This window comes from Uloborus diversus, chromosome 1 (assembly GCF_026930045.1).
Source record: "Uloborus diversus isolate 005 chromosome 1, Udiv.v.3.1, whole genome shotgun sequence".
NCBI lineage: Eukaryota > Metazoa > Arthropoda > Arachnida > Araneae > Uloboridae > Uloborus > Uloborus diversus.
The window spans coordinates 195,115,916-195,130,532 of NC_072731.1; the positions used below are offsets into that span (position 1 = coordinate 195,115,916).

The 14,617-nt window shown below is 35.3% G+C and overlaps 1 protein-coding gene across 1 annotated transcript in view; it reads left to right on the forward strand.

Moving 5' to 3' along the window:
• LOC129218091 (hemicentin-1-like) overlaps positions 1 to 14,617 on the forward strand; it is a 116,782-nt gene that overhangs the window by 23,212 nt on the left and 78,953 nt on the right. The window contains exons 2-3 of the mRNA XM_054852288.1: positions 5,494 to 5,738; positions 11,092 to 11,418. Of these exons, the coding sequence (XP_054708263.1) occupies positions 5,494 to 5,738; positions 11,092 to 11,418 (572 nt within the window). The remainder of the gene's footprint in view (positions 1 to 5,493; positions 5,739 to 11,091; positions 11,419 to 14,617) is intronic.

Genomic DNA, 14,617 nt, shown 5'->3' on the forward strand with positions numbered 1-14,617 from the left:
AATTAATCATACTTTGATGGAAATGACGATATAGACTGATACACTGAAAAATCAAACGTTTTGTAAACCAACAACGAACGAATATATAGTGAATATTTAAAATAGTTTTTTCAATTGGTTAAGTTCGAGTAACTACTCGTGCTGCAAACTAGCGGACTAATTAATTATAAGTTCTAAGAAGGAAATAAATCTCGGGTTTGTTTCCTTCTTACACATGACACTAAATTCAATGCATTATAACTATCTCTAGAGAATGTTTTTTATTTATTTCTTACCACCCACATGTAGATTGAAGCTTGGAGATATTTTAGATTGCAAAAACAAAATTTGAAATTTTTGGTCTTTATTCCCTTCTTAAACCTACTGATTCAATTGCAAGCGATTATTGCTTTGTCTTTTAATAAAGTATTTTTTATTTAATTTAATTTGCGGCCGAAAATATTCTTGGTCATCATTTGCCAACTGCAAACATACATTTTCATACATTTTTTTTACATGCTTGGTACTTTTCCGTAATTAAGTTTTATATGAATGTCATTAAGTTAAATATGTTAATCATTATTTTCAATCAGAACAATTTGACCTCAAAACGTTAGTTAACTTTATAAAAACATTTCTATTTTTCAAACTGATAATTTCATCACCCGTTTCTCTTTTCTTATCAACAATTGTTCCAAGAATGTAAATCTGTTAACACCCTCTATTTGGCCACTTTCCAGTTTAAATTCATTTTCAGTTCTCTTGTTTATTCTCATTGTTTGGGTCTTGTTTTTATTTACTTTTAACCCTACACTTTCTGGGTGGTTTTCAAAAATATTCCTTTTGAATAGCAGATCTTTGAATTTTCCTGAAACCTAAAACAATAGCACTGTAAAGGTCTATAACTTACACTACTGCAATACAGTTTCATCTTATTCCTGTTTTTGCTGCTTTATTCGTATTTTCAGTTATTCAAGCAATTAGAACAATGCAAAGTACTCGTTTTTTCCCAATGTCAGTGCTTAAGATCTCTATGGAATCTTTGTTTACTTCCATGAACCAATTAGACTTTTCTGCAAAGTTATCTCTCATAGTTATAAGTTTTTCAGGATTGCCATATATTTTCAAAATCATCCCTAGCATTACTCTATCAATAGAATCAAAGGCTTTTAGAAATTACATTAAACTTAGCTGACTACTTTTAACTTGCTCTTTTCTAACTCTTTAGTTAAAATATTTGATATACATAGATTAAGATTAAGGTGCTTATATTTTTCATAAATTTAACTGTACTTGATTTATTATTTATTCGTGAAATAAAAGGTATAAACTAGCAATTAAACTGGCAGTTGTCTAACATTTTACAATCTTTATTTGGCATCGCTCATTCTCGCAATCTTCGTTTGAACTAAAGATTTTTCCGAATATATTGGAGTAAAAAGTCAGGATTCAATAAGGTTGTTTCCCTCAGTCAAAAGTACTACTTTTAGACAGTTAAATTGATAGAGTAAGCAACACAATTACCATGGAGCCAGAAAAAGATTTTATTTTCCCAACAGTTATTTATTACTCAATTTTTTAAAAGTCCAATTTTGGAAGCAAAGTATCGTTTTTATGACGTCACAAGTGATGTACTTTGGCACGCTAGTCTACTGGAGCGCTGAATGTTTACGTTTTGCTGTCAACCGCGTTTCCAGGTTATGATAATTTGTCCTGTGCGCTAATGGCATCAGTGTATGACATTTCATCATTTGTGGTGTCATGTTCTGAAGCGTAAAAAAATGAATTTCAAACTGCGCACCAATTAAAATAATTATTAAAAATGTTAAACTTAAACAAATTATTTAAAAAATGGTTAAATCCAATGTTTTTAAGCTTGCACTTTCAGAAAAAAATTCTTTTAAAATTTTGGAAACAGCCCCATTGATGGCAATGACATTTTGGGGGGGGGGAGGGGGGAGGTTATGAGTCATATTACGTCTTCGATGTATCGAGTTATAGTGCAAGCCATTCTTACAGTAGACACAGAAATACATACGAAGATTAAGTGTTAATATAAATCAAAAATAAATGTATGGCAAAAAAAAAACTTATGTTTCGTGTTTTTTTTTTCTATTTTACGGCGTTGTTCTTTTTAATACCTTTTTTTTAACATTACGTTAAATTACGATCTTAAATATTTATAGAGGTTTTTGCCTTTTTTGTGTGTGTGTGAAATTATTGGAAACATCAGTTGTAATTTGTGTGAGTTATTATTTATTTTTAGCAAAAGTTTACTTACATTAGATCATAGTTTTAAGTGACATTTTTGGGAAAAAGAACATGGAAATTATATTCTTTAACACGTTTTTACATAAGACGGTAATAGAAACCCTCTAATTTTGTAATTCTAAGCACCATTAGAAAATGTCCAGCAAACAGTACAGCGGCAGCAAATGGTGTTTTGAGAAAAATGTATCAAAAAAAAAATGCTGAACATAAATAAAAAAACCCACGTGGAAGGTGTAGTGAAGCACCGTTTATAATTTTCTCTTGCATACGTTTTTATAAATTATGCGGGTTTTTTTTTTTTTTTTTTTTTTTTTTTTTGAAATAGTTTCTGTAGAATCTAATACACGTTAAATATATCGACAATTATATTTGGTTGTTCAGAAAATAATTTCGTTTTCTTTTCGCCAGGTTTCGTTGTAGTTTTTCATACCAAACTTTGCATTTCTATCCTATATTCGTAACACATTTTTACAGCTTATGTGGTAAGACTTAACTTGTCCAAAAGTCCATATGAGTCTACGCAGTACATTTTGGTTCGTGATTTTTCAAATATGAAGAGATAGAGCAGAATTTTTAGTGTATTTAACTTTTTGGTATCGAAAAGGCAAAACTTCTCTTCAAGAAATAAAAAATAGCCGATGTATACGGGGAATATATATTGATAGTACGCCAGCACCAAAGCTAATTTGATTCGGCAATTTTGATGTTGAAAAGACACCTCATTCTGGAAGGCGAATTGAAGCTAGTAAAGACACAAAAAGATGTTGTAAAACAATGAACAACAACGCCAGTGATCGTTAGAAGATTTTTTTTTTTCAAATTGAACTGGTTATGTCGATTAGAAAGGCCTAGGTTTAAACTACTGTCGGGGAAAAAACGAAACTACTTTCCAAACAACGCAATACGTTTTTCTTTTATATGCTTTTTTCATACAGCCCCTTCAAAAACGTACAAACGATGCTTCATTTCATTGATAAGAATGTAAGAACTATTTCGCCAAGTTTTATAAAGTTTCTAGAATTTTTTGCACGTTAAGCTAATTTAATAGAGGGGGGATACACTTGATTTATTATTTTTCATATGTAACAACAACTGCTCATTAAATCATTTATGTTCTACTCATTGAAACTGGGAAAAATCAGAACCTTTGGAAATTAATTATTTTATGCAATCAATATTATTTTCGACACGTGATTTTACGTATCACACAAATGAAGGCAGACTCAAAAAAAATTAATTTGAATTTTAACATCTTGAAATCAAATTATGTTTTTCGCACTCACGAGTGTGTGTACGTAGGCGCTTGTGTTTGTGTGTATAGGGTATGTGTGTGTGTGTGTAAGCATGTGTGTTTGTATCTGTGTGCTGGCATAAGTGTGTGGGTAGTTGTGTGTATGAATGTGTGTGCGTGGGGGCGGGGTATGTGTATGTAGGCATATGTGTTTGTGTCTGTGTGCAGGCATGAATGTGTGGGTAGTTGTGTGTATGTTTTTGTGTGTGTATGTGTAGGTGTCTATGTATGCGTGTGTGTATGTGTTTGTGTGTGTGTGTATGTGTTTGTGTGTGTATGTGTTTGTGTATATGTGTAGGTGTATGTAGGTGTATGTGCTTGTGTGTGTGTGTAGTTGTGTATGTATGCGCGTGTGTGTAGGACATGGATGCAACCTGGAGACGGCTTTCCCTATAGGAGCAGCATCGTGAGAGCCGGTCGACGGTGATGGTGCGGAGGATGGCGGTGGGAAAATAAAATGATAGAACGCCAAAAACAGTCAAATGAAAGCAATAAGCAATCGTGATTGCTCAAAAAATGGATGGGCTCGGACAAGAATGTGATATGCCATAAGATGTGAAATTTCAGAAAGCTAATTTCCAACTTATAAAAAATATTTGCAGAATTTGTGAAAGGTATTACCAATTCAATGTTCTGCTATATTGAAACCAGAAATGTTGTTCTCGAATTGACATAATCCATTGTCATTATTATTTCAGTTTTATTTTTGAGAAACAAAATTTTTGATCGAAAAGTCATTCCTTGTGGCTTTTCACATTTCAGCCCGAGCCCTTCAATAATTTAAATTCTTATTTACTCCTAAAACTATTCGTAGATTGTAATTACGTGGTATGCATTGCTCTTTTTTTTATTATTTTTTTTAAACGTATTCACTGTTGTATTAAAAAAAAGTCATGCAAACGTATTGTAATCAAATAATGATTGGCAAATTTGCATCATTAAAAATATATACATAAGGTCAGAAAAAACTACTTAATTCTCCCCACTTTCTCTCCGCTCATTTCTAAACCGTACGAAGCCATAAACGACTTACTACTTTAAGCACTTCCATTCTCATTCCATTAATATCTTTAATACCCGTCGAGATAAAGCGGATGACATATCTCCACGCACTTGATAAAGTGTGCTTCGTTAACAGCCCCAATCGGCAATTGTGGGATCAGAGATAAGCAATAGAAGAATCTCTAAAACACCAGAATCGCCGACTCGTGCCGAACAATGCATTGATATGCGTAACCGACGACGCTCGATTAAATGGATTATTAACTTAAGAGAGAAATGGACAGAGCAGATAATCACCTTGAGCTCGTCGGTGCTTATTCGAAATGAAGTATATTAAATATTGAATGATATATATATATATATATATATATATATGTGGCAACGGCCTAAACTCAGAGAAACAGCGCATGCAAATCTGGCAAAGTTTATTTAAAAGGCTCCAGCTGAGTTGGCTAGCGCGTGGTATCTGGATTGATGTGTTGTGTGTAAATGTTAGATTATTCCGAGATGGAACTGATTAATTTATATTTATTTCTTTTAATGGTAATGTGTTTTGTTGCAATTTACAATAAATGTTCGCTTTTAACAACTGGATTACCCGTCTCTACATTGGTGACCTGAACACGCAGTTATCAGTTGGTAGCGAAATGATTTCAAGAAAGAATGGGTCGCAGCAATTCGCCGGAAGGTAATTTATTTCGACGAAAAACTTCAATTTTTTTCAACTGTCTTGCTTTTCTGTGCATGTGTCCTTTGAGGTTCTTGAGTGTAGCATTGTACCTAAACTATAAGTTGTTTCATGTTAGTATGGAAACAAAAGAGAATTTAAATTTGACTCAAAAGGAAGTAAGTGCTGAAAACTTAACTTGCAATAGGGTTTCTGTAAAAGTACCTAATTTTTGGCCTAATAATGCGAAGTTATTTTTTGTACAACTTGAAGCTAGTTTTAGGTTAGCTGGCGTTACGGTTGAACAAACGCAGTTCGATCATTTGGTTGCGTCGCTAGATGCAGAAACTTTGTCTCATGCTACCGATATTTTATGTCAGCCGCCAGAAAAACCATACACCGCACTTAAAGAAAGATTGTTAGCGGAGTTCGAATTTTCTCAGAGTCGTAAAGTAAAGACATTAATTGAAGACTTAGAATTAGGTGACAAATCTCCATCTATGTTATTACGAAAAATGAAAGAATTAAGTGAGAGGCATGTAGACGATGATTTTTTAAAAAATATTTGGCTTCGTAGGTTACCGGTACCAGTGCAAACAATTTTAGCGGTCAGTTCTGAAAATTTAGAAAAGTTAGCGGAAATGGCAGACAAGATTTGCGAATATACTGGGTTGGTTGTAAACTCAATTGATAAGCAAACTTTTAAATACCAAACTGCTAGTACTGAAATGCAGTTGGAACAATTGCAACTGAAAGTAGACGAACTTACTAAAATTGTAAAAACACGCAGTCGCTCAAGGTCTCCAAATCGATCTCAGGGCCGTAAACAATTTAATTTGAGAGCTGAAAAGCGAAATAATTGGTTATGTTGGTATCATTTTAAATTTAAAGACAAAGCTACCAAATGTGTAAAACCATGCGCTTTTGAAGCGAAATTTTCAAATTTTTCAAAATCGTCGGAAGTTTCTATGACTTTTACTAAAAAAGGATTTAGTCGCAGACTGTATATCACTGATATTTTAACTCAAACGAGCTATCTAATTGACACAGGTAGTGATGTTTCTTGTTACCCAAAATCCTTTTTGAATTTAGACAGCGGAAAAAAAGAATTCACTTTGTACGCTGCAAATGGATCTGGGATTAATACTTACGGTACTAAGTTATTAAATTTAGATTTCGGGTTAGGACGCAGATTGAGATGGCCGTTTATCATAGCTGACGTTACAAAGCCTATAATAGGGGCGGACTTTTTGCAGCATTTTGAATTGCTAGTCGATTTAAAGAAAAGGCGTATTTTAGATCCGGTGACTAAATTTAGTGCAAGCGGTCGATCGATATTTTGCGAGGTTCCGAATGTAAAAACAATTTATGGGAATTCTGAATATCAAGAATTGTTAAAGAAATATATTGAGATTACACAACTTAATGTTCTTTCACAAAAGGTAATGAAACATAATACAGTTCATTTCATTCCGACTGAGGGACCCCCTGTTTCAGCTAAAGCGCGTCGGTTACACCCAACGCAACTTCAAATAGCTAAACAGGAATTTGAATATATGCTTGACAAAGGGATTTGTAGACCGTCAAAAAGTAATTGGGCTAGTCCTTTGCATATGGTCCCAAAAGGCGAGTATGACTGGAGACCAACTGGCGATTACAGAGCACTAAATCGTATAACAGTTCAGGACAAATATCCAATTCCTCATATTCAAGATTGTGTTAGCATTTTACAAGGAAAAAAAATATTCTCGAAAGTTGACTTAATAAGGGCGTATCACCAGATTCCTGTGAACCCCCCTGATATTCCGAAAACGGCTATAATAACACCTTTTGGGTTATATGAATTTCCGTTTCTAAACTTCGGGTTATGTTCAGCAGCACAAACATTTCAACGCTTTTTGGATGAGGTTTTGAGAGGGTTGAATTTCTGTTTTCCATACCTGGATGACATTTTAATCGCGAGTGAAAATCACCAGCAGCATAAAAAGCATTTAGAAGAAATTTTTAAACGTTTCCTTAACTACGGGATCGTTATAAACGAATCAAAATGTGAATTTGGGAAAGAAACTATAATTTTTTTAGGACATATGATAAACAGTAAGGGGTGTATGCCAGATCCAAAAAAGGTGAAGGCAGTGGTAGAGTTCCCTAAACCCAAAACTATTTCTGAACTTAGACGTTTTTTGGGTATGATAAACTATTATCATCGCTTTATTCCAGATATCGCCGTGATTTTAGCGCCACTTCATAAGTTTTTAATTAAAGCAAAAAAACGAGATAAGAGGGAAATTCCGTGGGATACTGCTTCAGAAACAAGCTTTGAAAAAATTAAAAGTACTTTAGCGGAAGCGACTTTGCTTTATCACCCTTCTACTAATGCAGAACTTGCTTTAACAACTGATTGCAGTGATTTTGCGATGGGTGGTGTATTGCATGAATTATCCCCCGAAGGTCCCAAGCCTTTAGGTTTTTTTTCAAAGAAACTATCGGCTACTCAATGTAAATATTCAACTTATGATAGAGAATTGTTGGCAGCATATAGTGCAATTCAGTATTTTCGATACATGTTAGAGGCAAGGAAATTTATTTTGTATGTAGACCACAAACCTCTAACTTTCGCATTTCGGCGGAAACATGAAAAATCCTCCCCCCGAACTATCCGTCAGTTGGATTTCATATCTCAATTTACTACGGATATCAGATATTTACCTGGCAAGGGAAATTTAGTTGCGGACAGCCTATCGCGAATATCGGAGATCACATTTTCATCTCTAGATGATATAGAAATGTGGGAAAAATCACAATCTGAGGATGAAGAACTTCAGGACGTTTTAGAGGGACGAATTAAGTACAGTGGTAAATTAGCTAAAGTTCCTATGCCTGGTACCGATAAATCTCTATATTGTGATACATCAGGAAATTATAATAGATTCTTTGTTCCGCAAATTCTAAGGCGTAAAATTTTTGATACAATGCACGGTTTGTCTCACCCCGGCATACGTGCTACAAAACGTCTTATCGATAGCAAATATGTCTGGCCAAATATAAACAAAGATATAACTGCTTGGTGCAGAGCTTGTGTTCCGTGTCAGCAGACTAAAGTACATTTGCATACTAAATCCCCGTTAGTTCAATTTTTAGTTCCGGATGAGAGATTTTCTCATATTCATTTAGACATAATAGGTCCACTAACACAAGTTCAAAATTTTAAGTATTGCTTGACTATAGTGGATAGATTTACGCGGTGGCCTGAAGTTGTGCCAATTACTGATATAACAGCAGAAACGGTAGCTCGTGCTTTCATTCAATCATGGGTTTCTCGATTTGGTACTCCGCAAAGGATAACATGTGACAGGGGCAGACAGTTTGAATCTGAACTTTTTACGAGTCTATCAAAGATGCTTGGCATAAAATTAGCAAGGACATCGCCGTACAGACCCCAAAGTAACGGTCTGGTGGAAAGATTGCACCGACCATTGAAGCAAGCTTTGATGTGTTACAAATCCGATTGGTTTGAAGCACTTCCATTAGTGCTGTTGGGACTCAGATCTACGTTACGTGAAGACCTTGGCGCGTCCGCGGCACAGCTGACTTATGGGTCAACTCTACGGTTACCTGGACAGTTGTATGAAGAAAAAACTTTATCTGATATGCCTGACTACGTTGCACGTCTTCAAAGACTGATTAGCTCGCTAAGTCCATCTACTCCTATTCGGCATGGTCAACAACGGATTTATATCCCTAAAGATCTGCAAAACTGTACACATGTTTTTGTGCGCTTGGATGCTGTAAAAAAGTCATTGCAGCCGCCATACGAAGGGCCTTATGAAGTCCTAAAGAGGATGGACAAGAACTTTTTGATTTCGGTGAACGACAAGGAAAAGATCGTTCACATCGATCGCTTAAAACCAGCATTTTTAATTGCTGGAGATTCCAATCCAAGGACTCCTGGAGTTACAACAAGGTTTGGCCGCAAAGTACGTTTTCGTCTCCCAATGGTCTTGTGAGACTGGTGAGGGAGTCTGTGGCAACGGCCTAAACTCAGAGAAACAGCGCATGCAAATCTGGCAAAGTTTATTTAAAAGGCTCCAGCTGAGTTGGCTAGCGCGCGGTATCTGGATTGATGTGTTGTGTGTAAATGTTAGATTATTCCGAGATGGAACTGATTAATTTATATTTATTTCTTTTAATGGTAATGTGTTTTGTTGCAATTTACAATAAATGTTCGCTTTTAACAACTGGATTACCCGTCTCTACATATATATATGTGTGTGTGTGTGTGTGTGTGTGTGTGTGTGTGTGTGTTTGCCTGTGTGTGCGTGTTTTACACGGAATATGTTATCACATCTATCTATATTTTCACATATACATCGTTTTACAAATTTTTGATGGATTCAAACCTAATTTAAAAAAGCTTAAAACTAATTTATAAAATAGGGGTTAATTGTGAGAATTAATATATATAACATGTATAATTAATATATATAACATGCCATTACTCTTTCTCAGGCTCTAGAATAATTCAATCTGTATAGTTTTAGCTAGGTAGAATGTACACTTTTTTTCTGTTTTTTGTTCATTTACTTGAGTTTAATTTTGTGGAACTATGTTCATCAGTTTTGTAATTTTTGAAGTGAAAACTTCTTTAGGTGCGTTGAGCTTTTCTGAGGTGAGGGGAAAAAGGTGGTACTGAAGTCTACTAAGGCTCTTTTCGGAGAAGCTGCATGTTGATTCATTTTAAACCATTTTCTCTCACATGTTAGCGATTTAGGGTTATTACAAAATAAAGTCAATAGGGAGACATCCATGTCCCTATTTGATGATTTGCATGTCTCTAATGGTTTCCGGATCTTACATCTTGTGTCTTTCACTTGCAGGGGCTACGTAAATTCACGTGGATATAGAGATAGACCTACTTCATTGGCTCAGTCAAAAGAAGCAATACGTCACCATGTGTCTGTTATATCCTCTGAAATGTTTTTTTAACACTAGGGTAACGGCACCAGTAACAGACATGCTTAAGACATCGCTCTCAGGGTTAAACAATTTTCTGAGCCTTTTAATGTATCTAGACTTTTAAAACTATTTTTCTTTCATGCATCTACATCTCTTCTACCGTTTGACTGCTTCTGGAGCCTCTGAATTAGTTAATTCTATTTTTATTTGCTCAATTTCGAAAAAAGATCCGACTCTCAGTAACAGACACCGACAATACTGATGATTCCCAGTAACAAATATTGATGAGGAAGTGACGGACAGATCTCCCGTTTTCTCTTCAAAATGTGCAAAAATTCTTTATTTTTAATTCTAAAACCTTATTAAATTCAAATAAACATGAAACACCGGTACACCTCGTGGTAGCTGTTCATAAGCTTCCACAACTACCTTGTAGGTACCAACTGACTCATAAAATTCTCTCTGATAACACTAGATGGTTGCACCGTATCCATGGGTCGCAGCAACACCAGTTTTACCCGCATAAATTTTTAATATTTAAATCCAAACTTACGACTGTCTGTTACTGGACCCTTGTCTGTTACTGGTGCCGTTAATCTATAAGGTGATTTACATCGTCTAATGGTTGTAATTTTTAATGACGGGAAATACGTTTAATAGCCCCTAAATAAAAGCACATTTGTTGATCAGAATGAGCTGTATTATAGCATTATTCCGTTTCTTGCACTCATGTGCCACTTTTTAGTCAAAAATGCAACACTATTCTAAACAAAAATCCCCCGTGTTTCTGATCGTATATGTGCAATCCACACTGCTTCAATAACTATAAGGTTTTAAAAAGTTTACTGATTATAAAATCATCCTAGGTATACATTTATCTCATGCACTGATGATACTTGAATACTTAAAGCAATATTTATTTCAGGTCGAGAGCACATGGTATCCGGTCAAGTAGGGTCATCAGTAGTTCTTCCATGTGAGGTAGACACTGTCCATTGTGGTAGAGTCTACGTCATCACGTGGACGAAGCGTCCTTCCCTTCCCGAAACTGCTGACTGGAGCAGAGTTTACTTGTATAGCGACACCCATTCCCGTCCCATGGGGGATCTCGCAGGACGGGCCCATTTCGGTCCCAGAGACGGGTTGCATCTGCGGAACCTGGGAGTCGCAGACGAAGGGATCTACAAATGTGACGTCACCTACGTGCACGGGAAATGCCCATCCCTTACCCTCACCAGACTACGAGCTTTGAGTAAGTAAGATGCACTAATGTGCAATTTTCTCCTTATTTATAAAATGATATAAATGCCTTTTTTTACTTGAATAAACAATTCATAGCCTTATGTTTCAATTGTTAATAGGCTAAATATGTTGTGATGAAGTAACGAAGAAGTTCCGTCCAGAACTAAACAAGCCTACTTTCCCGTACACCAATATAGGCCTTCTATTATATGATCAATATTCTCAAAACTAGCTAAAATTGCAAATTATTTAAAAATTATTTTTTCAATATTTTAAGTTGATATCTAGAAATAAAATATGCCTCGCTTATCAAAAGAATTATGTGCGTAAAATAAATAAACGAACAAATAAATTAGCAGCACCTTTTAAGCAAAGCAGCGAATATTTTTTTCCATATAAAAAATGTCTTTAATCGCTTTCAAAAAGAATTAAAATTAATAAGCTCATTACAATAAACACATCAAATCAAAAAAAAAAAAAAAAAAAAAAAACTTTGTTTTTCCCAGTTGCCAAAGCATAATTTAAAAAATGAATTAATGTTCTTTCAGAAATAAATAAAAACAATAAAACGTGAACTTAAAGAAATATATTTCACTGTCGAAAAAAAAATCGTCTGCGCATTTCATTATGTAGAAACATAAAGGACTCCGAATTTATCCGCCAAAAAACAAATATATAAAGTAAATCTTCAGCGTGAAAATAAAAACATATCATTTTTACAATAACTATTTCACAGTAAAAAACATGGCTGAGGAGTCGGAGTCAATCTCATTTTGGGACAAAAGAGTCGGATTCGAAAGTCAAAGGTTTTTAAAGACTCATAGTTGGAATCGAACCCTTTTCCCTTAAAGTTCGAACTTCTGCCAATGTTTAAGGAGTCGGACTTATTTTGGGATAAAAGAGTCGGAGTTAGTCATTTTTCCCGTATTTCCCCGTATGCGCTAATGTTAAGATTTTTTGAACTGTTCAAAATGGAACGAAAAATTTTGAAATCAAAAAATGAAATATATGAATGAGGTGTCCTTGCCGAGATCTTTCGGAAAAAGAAAATCGTCGAATCGGACTATTCACTCAAAAGTTATTAGGGAGGACAGACAGACAAACAAACCGACAGACAGACATACCGACAGACATTTTATCCCATCTCAATACCCTACTTTCCAATTTTTAATTTGCCGATGCTTATTAAATTATTTTATTTATTTTTGACTTTTTTTTTGTTTTGCGCAATATTTTAAAGATGCATTAAGCCTTCTTTCATGCTTTTTTCTTCTTCTTTCTCTGATTTTTAAAGGGAAAGTAGGCTAAAAAGTGTTGCGGTATACTAAAATTAATTCGAAACGTTCCGTGAAAATAATGGGCAGTTAATGATACCAATTTCTGCCAATAACATATCTGGTATAAAACAGGAAAGTTTCTGCAGAAGTAAGTAACTTTCCTGAAATTAACCGGAAATCCTTCAGAAGAATTTAGAAACCAATCATCACAGTCATGTATCTGAAATGAATCACAAAACTACATACATATGTATATATAAGCTTGGTAGTATTAGCTTATAGCTGAGTTTTCCCAAACTGTTGTCCGCGAGTTTATGCGAGGTGGTCCGCTGTGCTATCCAGCTAAAACGTTGACTATAATTGAGATTAAAGGGCGAGTAACGATATTTTAATTTTAAAAAAAAGCACATTTATGAGGAATAAAAAAGTTCTTGCTTAAGTACAAGTAGGAAGCAGCAGTCCCCCCCCCCTTTCGGAATTCTCGTATAACACACACTACACATTGATTAGTTTTGTATACATGACGTAGTTCATACTGTGACGAAACTATTTTAAGAAAAATGCAAACACTGAGACACATTTTTACAGCTTAGATAGTAATATTTTAAATGAAACTTTTGTTCCAAAATTTTCAAGACTAAATTTCAGTCATGTTTCGAAATTTCAAATAATTGCTAAAATAGATCAAATGCTATAGCAAGGCTTTACTTGATACGATCAAATGAAGCCTTGGCTATAGTTTACAGTGGATTTTAATAATTGTGGACTACCATTATTTTATAAATTTGTTGCATAATATGCTTTAGTTCATTCAGCAAAATCATTTGAACTGAAAGTAAACGTTTGACGCTTGAGATTTTCATACAGTCACCAAATTTTGGGCAATCGTCCTTTCATTTTGGCCAAATCTTCAAGGCCTAAAATATTTAGTGCTCAGAATATATTGATATTATTAGCATACTTCATACTATATTGAACCCGCACCTGCTGTACTCTATTGGGGTGCATTGAGAAACAAGGATCGGACGCCACGGTGCCACCACAAGCGTTCGGAAACGCTTGCGGGGAAACCGATGGCGTCACATAACCGCGTTCGGAAACGTTGCGGTCGCTTTCTGGCGGTCGACCAGGTAGCAACCTGTCGCACCTCTGTCTGGACGCAGTTAGCGAGTTCACAAACGTCACAAATTCTGTATTGGCCAATCGGGTCGTGTTTCATGTTTTGATCGTAACGCACCTGACTTTCCCATCATGAAAGTTACCCTGTATTGGAGCGTCGTTTGCTGCTTAACTAGAACTACCACGGTGGAGCCACGAGCGTTCGGAAACACAGCTGTTCCACCAGACTTCCTAGAGAAATTCCAGATACGTCATAACCACACCGGACTAACCAGTCGGTGTAACCGGCGGATTATTTCCGAACGCAGCCTTATTGTAGTTAGTATGTGGTGAAATGATGGAAAAGAGCGTTTAGCAAGGTAGCACGGGTGCAATATGAATTAGTTGATATTCTTTCTGTATTAACGACAAGCATATTATTTACTTCCTTTTACGAAGTAAAGGGAAGTATTGTATTCGCGAAAAAATGTTCACCCAAAAATCGGCCTTAATTTTCCTTTTGCTCGCCCCCGAATGAATGTTGATTTTTTTTTTTTTTTTTTTTCAACCCGACCAAAAGTGAATATTTACCTAAGAACGTATAAAAAACGCGGAAATATCCACTTTGACGATCCCGAATTAATTACAACAAGTTTTCTCGTGACGTCCGTATGTATGTGTGTATGTGTGTATGTGTTTATATTTGTATGTTGCGTATGTATCTCGCAGAACTCAAAAACCGTACGTCCTAGAGAGTTGGAATTTGATACGTAGACTTCTAGTGGGGTCTAGTTGTGCACCTCCCCTGTTGGTTGTATTCTGTTGTTCCTAAGG